General features: G+C 30.5%; 1 protein-coding gene across 1 annotated transcript in view; it reads right to left on the bottom strand.

Moving 5' to 3' along the window:
- Positions 1-1,064: 1,064 nt before the first annotated feature.
- LOC129968716 (protein Wnt-4-like) overlaps positions 1,065-10,666 on the bottom strand; it is a 196,332-nt gene continuing 186,730 nt past the window's right edge. Inside the window, exon 4 of the mRNA XM_056082893.1 lies at positions 1,065-4,271. Within this exon, the coding sequence (XP_055938868.1) occupies positions 3,804-4,271 (468 nt within the window). The 3' untranslated portion in view covers positions 1,065-3,803. The remainder of the gene's footprint in view (positions 4,272-10,666) is intronic.

Below are 10,666 nucleotides of genomic sequence, written 5' to 3'. Positions count from 1 at the left end.
AATTATGTTTAAATATATAAACTGAAAAAATTAAGATGTGAAGAGTTGCATATTATTAACCTATGATATTAATATTATAGATAATTTTAATACTATTGATATTAGTAATATTATAGCTGATTTTGGAGCCTCCTCGATAAATATTCACTATATTGTGCCTCTTCGAGATGTCCATTGACTAATCTAATCTAATGAAATTGAACGCTTCATTACTCAATTTTTATCAAGAAAGCTTGGAACTTCTTTTTTTGTTTAAAAGATTAGCGTGTCAAGAATATTTTACTACAAATGACTATTAAGTTGACGAATTGCATAAAAATTTAGATTTCTTAATTTTTTAGCTGTTTATTTATAGATTCATACAACCTAAAAAAATAATTTTTTGAGGTCATTTAGAAAATTTTTCCAACGGCAAATACATATCCTATCTCTAATGGATTAGAAATTAATTATTAAGCCATGATTAAAGTGGACACCTCGTATGTATTTTTTATTTTTATTTTAAAAGCTACTTCCTTATGAACATGAAAATATCCAAACATTATTATCTAAATAAGCGTAATTTCTGATGCTCTAAAACAATAATGGCTGTATGTTCATTTTCAAGCAATATCAACGGGTTTTAAATTCTTATATTCCTACAGCATAACTTTCAGGATTCTTGTGTTGAATCCTGCTTAGATAAATGAAAAATTTCAATGCCTTTTTAGAAGAAATGGAAATGATTTCATGTGCTTTTGTACAAAAATGTTAGTATGAGCTTTGCTGATAATATTAATTACTAAGTAAATATATATAATACATGCTATTTAAAAATAATTACGTAAAATTAGCTAGATGCAATTTGTTTCCATAAGATATATATTGTGAGCAGTTTACATATTAAAATAAGAGAACTAAGTTAATTATTTTAAACTATGGTATAACGAGGATTAATTTCAAATGATGAAATTTTAATTATATCTTAAATGAGATGAGAATCAGTGTAAAAAACACAAACGCTTAATTTTTTAAAATTTACAAAAGAAACGTTTTAAGATGATATTTTAAATATAACATTAGAATAAAAAACGATTATGTTAAGAAAAAATTAATGACCATAAACGTTTTCTATGTCAAGCAAAATGCGTCATAATCATAGAAATACACACTATTATAATGAATACAAAATGAGTTCTACACAAGAAACAGCATGTTTTATGATTTTTCTTTCTGTTATATCGAAAGAACTCTCAATTAACCATCCTTCCAATTTTAATTAAATTCGTCAACAAAGAATACGGGTTTGAAAATAAATGCTTCTAAGAATTCTATCGAAAAATGTAAAGAACATGTTCCAATCTAGAAAATTCCAACATCATTTATTTTCCTTCAAAGTGATTAGAATTTTTAACGCTTTGACAAGGCTTTTAGGATTGTAGTTTTTTTTTTACGTCTTCCACCGCCGCACGTTATCAGACCGAAGAGATAACCAATTCATCGTTAAATCCGATGTCGTTTAATATCGCAGAGGAAACTTTTCAAAACAAAAGTTCTTCCCGAAAATTTATCATTTGTTCAAAGAATCGATTGATGGACGCTTAAGGAGAGGACCTCCTTTTTATATATATTTTTTTCTCAGCCAGCCACACGGTCCCGAAGAATTGTGCGGGTGACAGTATTGCCTGATTGATGAATTGGCGAAGATTGGTGATTCAGACCCCAAACCCCTCTTTGCGGTTATAAATCACGCGCAGACAGTCGTCCACTCTCAACAACTGCCTCGAGTTGTTGTTTCGGGCTGAAACTGATGATGCCGAAACGTCTTATATAACACCCCGAGATGAGACAGATAGAGACAAAAAAAATTCCCAGGGAACTTTCAACAGAAACAATGCGGCTCCCATACCTTTCCTTTTTTTTTACTTGCTGTTCTCTCTTGAAGTTACCAAAGTTTCACGCGATGGATGATCAGAAGGATAATTTATTTCGTTGGGATTTCAAGAAAGTTTAAAAAAAGAAGAATAATTCGAGAGTTTGTGCTTTATTTTTTCCTCCTTCCCTTCGTTGCTTTTTTCTTGCAATAGGTGAAAGATACTGTCGGATTAATCTAGACCACATTAGTTTTGGGAGACGTGGGAAGAAGTCAATCTGCTCCAGGTGGTATTTGAAATATGAGAAATGACTCAAGAAAGTAGCACAGTTCTAAAGATTTCTTTAAAAAAAACCTAAGAGGCAGTGCGTATCGAATTTTGAGGGAGGAAAGCGTAAACATTGTAGTCATGAAAATTTTTAAAAATTATTAAAGGTCATGAGATAAAGAAGCAACTACATTTTCTGCATTTATAGAGGCATGAGTAACAGCGTATAAAATTACTGCAACTAAAATGCTTTGTTTTGAACCGTATTCTACATCAAACAGTAAAAAACTGGCATACAGGCAACTAGCACAAAAAATATTTTTTAATGTATTTTTGTTCAGAGTAAAAATGAGAGCAGAACAGTTAACAACTTTGTGATGTTAAAGTTAAGAAATTTCGTGGCTATACATTATTTTTGAAAAAGAAAAAAAAATTAAATATATTACAAAAACATGAAAAAAAAGGTTTATTTGCATAGTTTAACCTATCTAATAGCGTTCTTTCAAATTTATTATTTACTTATAAAGGAAACTTTATTTATCAAAAAGTTAAATTTATTTAGTTTCTCAAATAAATTTACTGGAAAATTGATATCAAATGCGAATATACATGCTTTCTTGTTTTATTTCTAATATGACAATGCTGACTTGTGGAAATATTTCATGATATTTACAAACTTCTTTAATATTTTCTGGGGCCTTTTCAATCGGGATAATTTACAGAACGGTAAATCTAAGAATTCATATTTACATGATTATTGATGATTTTCTTTTACAAATTTAATGCAAGAATTGTTTTTATTTACAGCTGCTTCTTACCTTTTTCTAATAAATAATTTATAAATGAGTTTGTGTATTATCATTGGTTCTTGTCGTAATATGAATTGCAGAATGCATCATAATTCGTGGATCTGAAATATTTAAAATTTGCTTTGTAAGTAAACGAAAAGTCTAACTTAAAACACGCTTTTTCTACTCCATATCTTTTATTACACAAATAAAATATAATCATAGTAATGTAACATTAATGTTTAATAAACAGATTTAGAATTAGTCATTAAAAAATAAGGTTAAAAGATATGCTAATTATTAGCAATATTGCTCACACAAAAACTCTATACAAAATTTTTAAAAACGAATTTCTTTTTTAAATTCTGTTCAAATGTGCGTAAATAAGGCCAGCGTCACTTCTTTAAAGCACCAGTCTAAAAATATAATATTACCATTAGCTAATCTAACTTAAAATGCATGGTAGCAGAAGTATAATGAGCTATACTGGCAAATAGAATGGTTCAAACTGACGCAATTGTTCTATGTAGGTACAGAAATTTTCTTTTTCGAGAGACGAATACGAGATAATTGTTATGATAGTCGAAATAAGGTATTGTACAGATCATAAAATGTTTTGCTCATAATGTCATCAAATGGAGAAAGGAGAACCGGCACCTTCTCTAAGTACAATGTCGCTTACCTTCGTTTTCTACCAATCTAGTCGTTTTATACACATATCGATTGAAATGTTTAGTCGAAGTGCAGAAGCTTTTCGATAAAAAGCTTTTTTACAACTATACAGCCACTGAAATTCCATTCTCATTTGAGAACAAATAAGAATTCATGCTAATTTCCTGAAAATCAGTATGTTCAGCACTCTCCATTGATCCGGGAAACACGTTTCCACTCTCTTCTATAAACAATAATTTAGTTCCACTTCCACTTCGCATTCTTTGCATTTAACAAAACAACACCAGTAAAATTTACACTCGCACCTCTCCTTCACGATCTCAGTCCTGGTGGTGTAACCTCTGCCACAGCACAGCAGGTCACAACCATCGATGGCCTTCGAAGTCTTGTTGCACTGCCGGCCATGAGTGCCCGGAGTGTCATTCTGCGAATCCTGCTCGCAGAAATCTGGAGATGAGTCTAGATAGACGAGGTCTGTATCTGAGTGGTATTTGAAATAAGCATTAAGAGGAACCAGCTGGCTCCGCTTGCCGGACGTTCGTGGCTGGACTTCAGTTGCGGTGTCGAATTTTTCCCTTAGAATTGTACCAACCAGTCGGAATTTCGGAAGAGCCCGCCAGCACGTCTTGGTCTCGCATGATCCAGATACTCCATGGCACTTACACTCAACCCTCATGTTGTATTCAATGACCTAGAAACAAACAAAAATTATTATTACTTTAAATGCTCATAATTGCTTGTTATGAGAATAAATGACAAATGAATTTATTCTGAAAATCTTATCTTTCGTTATTTTACCAAATTGCGATGAAACATAATTAACCTGGTTCTGCAAAATGACATCATTAATAATTCTCCGTTTCATTACTGAATAGTTATTGAAGATTCGGGATAATGAATAGGTTTCTAGTATGCTGTAAAGGAAAGAAACGTAAGTTTATACAACTAACATTCTGCATAGCATTAGCTCTTCAGCTAATTGGCGTATATTCCCCCCAAAAAAGGAAAGGCGTCCTTCTAGCTTCCAAGTAAAGAAGTGTGCGATTCCGGGTGATGTGCGCTTAGCTATTAAGGAAAATTATACGACAGAGTTATATACGACATAAGAAATGTAGCACAAAGGTCCCAGAAAAGAGGAGCAACCATATGTGTGCAGGATGCAAGATATTCTTGTGCATTGCACTATGCTCCTTATTTTTATAAGGAAAATAATTGTCATTAAATTGAATTTTCCTTATGATCGTAAATGATTCTGTGGGAAGTACACTTCCTATCTCTAAAAATTATATGTAAGCATAAAATTCGATGTATAAAATATATTTCTGCAATGTTATTGTTTAATTGATAATAAAACGTTAAAAAAGGTCAGAAATTCAAAAGAGAAGCGGTTCACGAAAGGGTTAACCCTTTGGGTATATTTGACGTATCTGAACGTTCCGTATTTGTTTTAATTTATATTTCCCTTTTTTTGTAATTCTAATTAGCTCGAGTTATTTGCATATCATCTAGCAGTGTATATTCTGAATAATAAGAAATAAATGAATTCGCCCTTAAAAGTCACTGCCTTCGCATGTTCAAAAAATTAATGCGCTTTAAATACAAAAGTCGTTTTAAATAAATGTGTAATCAAAGAGTACAACAGCCCATTTGACCGTTACTGTACATAAGTTGGACGATCAGCTGTTTCGCGGGTAATATTGGTCGAGTTTAATTTCAATTAACTATCATATGCAGAACTTAATGATTTCTGCAAGAAAATAATTTTACACGCCAAATTGTTGCAGATATCGGATTTAAGTTATTTTACTAGCCTGACATCAGCTTTGTTCATTATGAGTATGAACCAACCTAAAAGAATTAAGTTTCATAGCATTATAGTTCTATTCAAAAGGTGACTGTCCGGATTAATGTATCTTTTAATTTTTGCGGTACTGTAAATTCAATTCTTTATTCATCATGCCATATAGATAGATATTAAACAAAATCTTCCTTCCTTAGCTTACAATTATGGAAAAAAAAAGTACGTGATTAGATATTTGATGGAATAATGAAGACGATTTAAATTTTAGTTCAACAATCTTACAACTATTGTTGAAAATTACGCAAAGCAATAATAATGTTTTAAATTTTAAAATGATGTAAAAATCAGTTTTGTGTTATAATAGTTTGGGAGAATTTGAGGAAAAATAACAATTTCGCTTACTTTTTGATTAAAATTAAAAAAAAACTTTAAAGTGCATATTCCATTCTTCTAAAGTATATATATATATATATATATATATATATATATATATATATATATGTCAAATTTGGTAGAATTAGGTCTAACGATCCTTCCGGTAGAACGTCAGCACACACCATCATCATCATTATTAGTAGAGATAATGTATATTATTGAATAATGTACGAAGTTAACGTTTATCCGTCACTTGCGATAAAATTAAAAATGACGTTATTTAAAAAAATATGCATGAATTTCCTCAAATACCTAAGGAATTTTAGCTAACATCCCTGTTAGTTCTAGAATATTAATTGAATAAAATAACATATCAAAACTTTTATTATCCATTAATGACTAACATTATTAAAAAAAATATTGCATTGACAGTAGAATACCTATGAACTGTGTGTCATAAATCATCATTTTTAGTTTTCTTGAAGCAGTAAGAAAATAACTACTGCATTCAATATTTTGTCATTGAAATATTAGATTCGACAAAATATTTTACAGCAAAATATTTTTTCCCTTTTAAAGAAATGATTCAAATAAAGAAAAACTCTTAACATTCACACTTCTCTGAACTATTTTTCTCCGATAACGATTTATCATTGTATGATATTCCAGAACCTAAAAAGTAAAAAGAGTTTATCTGAACATAGCAAATTCACTATGATGTTACACCAGTGAAAGTGCTGCTATTCAAACAAAAAAGAAAAAAATGTCACTATGGATCAATGTAATTAAGAAACTTTCGCCAGATGTCAGGCAACATGGTTGAATGTCTGAGAGATTATTAATAATCTAGAGAAATATTACTCATCTTAAGCGTGTTTTTCACGTAAAGTTTCTGAATTTTTACTCATTTATCACTGTCACATACTATTTTAATGCCTTTTTTTTTAAAGGTGTGAACAAGTTTTGAATTGCATTCTTTACGTTAGGAACTTAAGAGATCAAAATTCTATTATCCCTTGGGAAAAAAAAAAAAAAAAAAAAACAACCAAGAACCAAATATAATTTTGAATTTTCTTTAGCAATTGCTTCATTAGATTTGAGAATTTTTTAAAATGTAATTTGCTTTCTTTCAAAATGTAAAAAATTGAAAATACGTTCATCGTTATCTAATTTCTTACTCTAAACTGCAATTAATTAAAGGACTGAGTTGGAAATCAAGATAAATAAAATAAAAGGACAAAAAAAAAAAAAAAGAAAAAAAAAGCGGAATTTTCCCATTATGTATTAATTTTAAAAAATGTTAAATGAAATTAGAATATTTATAATTGTATAAAATCAATGCTTATATGAGTTTGTTTCTTTTAATGTATCCAAAATGAGGATTAAGAAAAATTAAAATCCCCTCATTCATTGCATTATTTTTATTTCGCCAATTTTTGATGATAATATTACGTTATTGTTTAATAGTTGAAGTTGTTGTCAAAATATAAATCAGAAAAATATTATTTTTTTTAAAATAAAAACTTATAAAATATTGGCATACATAGATAACATGAAGATTGGTTAAATAATTAAATTATTTGTGCAAAGAAATCAATTTTTTTTATTGGACTGTCTGCGCAACCTTTTCTATTTCTTCTGCAGGCAATTCGCATTTTTTTTAGCATCATGCAATCTCTTTCAAACTACATTGAACCATTTTTGTAAAAGAACGAACAAAATGAACGAGTACAATGTGTTTTCTCTATTAAGTTTCATTATAAGATTATTAAAATCGATCAATATTTTTTTTTTTTTGCTATTTTATTCTCTCTTAACAGAAATTGTATGTTACGAATCATAAGTTATTTTTTATGTTAGTTATATGAATTGAAACAATTATCTATGTACAATTTTCTAGTACTTTTTTAACGAATGTTTTACTATACTATCTTATTTCCAAATCACCGAAATTAATAATGCAGAGTACAGGATTTTGCCAAGTATTTATTCATAGAAATACTCAAAAAAGACCTTTCTTTTATTTCAGATTTTAAAAAATGAAATACATTTATTAGGATTTTAACCCTTTGGCTACATTTGACGTATCAGTACGCCATGCATTTGTTTGGGCAAAGACGCGCATGACGTTCTGATACGTCATTGTAACTAAGACGAGATTTAACTATATTATTAATAATTTGCTATTTATTACAACCAGAATTTATTTGTTTTAGAAGTATTTTATAATACTAACTGCCTAAAGTTATTTCAATATTATGTAGGAATATATATAATGAATAATACGAAATAAATTAATTCTTGAATAAAATCTACTACTCTTACTTGCCCACAAAATTAAATATGCTCCAAATGCAAAAAAAAAAAAAAAAAAAAAAAAAAAAATCCAATAAATGTGTACCGCAAAGGGTTAATAAAATATTACAGGGAAAGTTGATATGAGAATTTTCAAAATTTATCGTTAAAATTGTCATTTGATAGCACAGATGGGCATCTTAAAGATAGAATAAATATTTTAAACTTATTTATAATGAATAAAATTAATGTAAGTAAAAGATAGAAGGCCTGGAAAACATCCGGAAAGTGACCACTTACAAGCTTCTAGAAATACAACATGAGGTCATACGGAAAAATAAAATAATAAATAAAACAATAAATCTAAGCGCTCTATATTTCACTTTCACTAGCAAAAACCAACAAAACGCAGGGCTATTTTTTCTATTCATGTATAACCATCTGTTTATTTCCGTAAGACAAATTTATTACTAAGCCCTTTAAACTGTCAGCATCTGACACCCAGCCATCCTTCTTCCACAGGAGCTTCTACAACCAACCTCAACTGTTTATTTGTGCCGACTCTAATTTAACGTCGTCGTGCGTCATCCCTTCCGAATTTCATAGCCAAACATTTCAATTAGAAAAGACATTTCGCCAACACTTAAGGTGAAAAATGTTATACGATCTGCGCTGAAAAACAGAACACTTTAAAAAGGCGAAAAAGAAGCCACAACTTTTGCTTGATGGATGAAAGGACAGATTTATTGGGAAAACGTCTTCAGGTGAAAGATGTAAGATCACAGGTGAGGCTCACGACCTTCTTATGGAGGAGGAAAAAGGAGCGTTATGGACCATGTCTTTTGAGTTACGGCGCACATAATGGGGCCTCTGAAGCTTGGGCTATTTAATCAAGATTATATTATCCAGTCATTTGAGAATGTTGAAAAAGAACGCGCCCTCCGACAGCGAGAATCGGCATGGTGCCTCTTGCAGCCCATTCCACGCCAGGAACTTCTGTGCATGTCAGCGCCTTCATGCTTGGATAAGGACACAGAATGATTAATCTGGTTTTCAGATACTGTATTATTGAGTGATGTGCCGCGCTCAACCAAGCTGAAAAAAATGAGCAGTGGAGTTTAATCGCATTGTTTAATGGACTCTTGAAAAGTACGCCGACCGTTAAATTCGGCAGTAGAAAGCAGGATTAAGCAGATAACCCTGCCAGCAGGGCACATCCATTCTTATTCATCTCTGATTGCATTAACAAAACAGTTGCGAAATATAATGGATTTAGTGCATAGACAAAAGTGATGCAAAATGTACCAATGAATAAAAGCTAGTTACTTGTGAAAAATAGGATAGAGAATAACAAATTGATTACTTGATAATTTCTTTAGTCGTCCGTTGCAAGATAAGAATAAAATTCATTGGCAACAATTTCAGAGAGTGATCGTTGGAAATCTGTAAAACTTCAGAGTGGTGTTTTTTCATGTTTTTAACACTCATGCAAACTGAAATTTTTTAAAGTAATTTTCAATTGCTTTTTAATTCAGAAGTGGACAGTACGATCAAACAAAAATATATATATATATATATTTTACGACATTCAAGATATATATCTCAAGCAAAACGTTTAAAAATGTCCGTTAAAATTTATATTCGTCGAAAGATGCGCTGTTTTAGAATTACAAAAGTTTCCATTATGGAATTGAAACGACACTATAAATGAGTGTGTGTTTCTAATTTTGAAAGAGAAGAGCAGACTCTTTACCTTTTAAATTATACATGGCATTATTTATTTAAAGAATTTAGGCAACCAAGGCCGGTCATTAGTTGAATACATCAAATTTTCCCAACTGGCCATGGGAGAATTCCATTAATTATCCGTTCGTTGTACTGGGCACTAGAAATAGTTTGGCGTTTAACTTAGAAGCTAAAATTGAGTTTACGAAGTTTAAACAGTTATTTTTTGTTACGAATATCCCAAATTATAAGCCCTTATAAGTTTGAAAACAACCACTTTTTAAATTATGTAGTTCTACATATCTGTTAACATGACAACTCGAAAACGCAACACATTGGATGGATGGAATTATATATGCGGTCATAACAGTAAAATTGTAGATTCCTCTGAAATTCTGGACAAAATCCGCTAACGAGAAATCTCGTCCCATCCCCGCGTATATGCATAAACGTAAATAAAACCAGAATGATTTGAGAGGATTGAATTGAGCATAATTTTATCCACAAAACTGAAAATCTACGTCATACTTTAAACCATCTCCATGAAAGAATCGGCCGTCTGTCGTTTTATCGAGTATATAAATGATGCAACTTAAAAACGTAACACTAAATGTTATGGTCTTGCGATCAAAATTGGGACCTCTTTTAAATTTAGATTCCAATTTGAAAAGAAGCATACTCGATTTTTTTCCATACTTTACTAGCAAAAGTAATACGCGCAGTATTGTGCTAGTATAAGAAAAAGCCAAGGAGAAGACTGCTATTCTGTTTTTCATTTCATAACTTAGGAAAAAAAAACTAAAATAAATAAATAAATAAATTATTTGGGATTTTTTGAAATTGCGCCTAAAGCAATACCGGCAGCCTTGCTTCTCTTTAGATATGTGTTT

The sequence above is a fragment of the Argiope bruennichi genome, chromosome 5 (genome assembly GCF_947563725.1).
Source record: "Argiope bruennichi chromosome 5, qqArgBrue1.1, whole genome shotgun sequence".
Lineage (NCBI taxonomy): Eukaryota > Metazoa > Arthropoda > Arachnida > Araneae > Araneidae > Argiope > Argiope bruennichi.
This window is presented reverse-complemented; position numbering and strand designations above follow the sequence as displayed.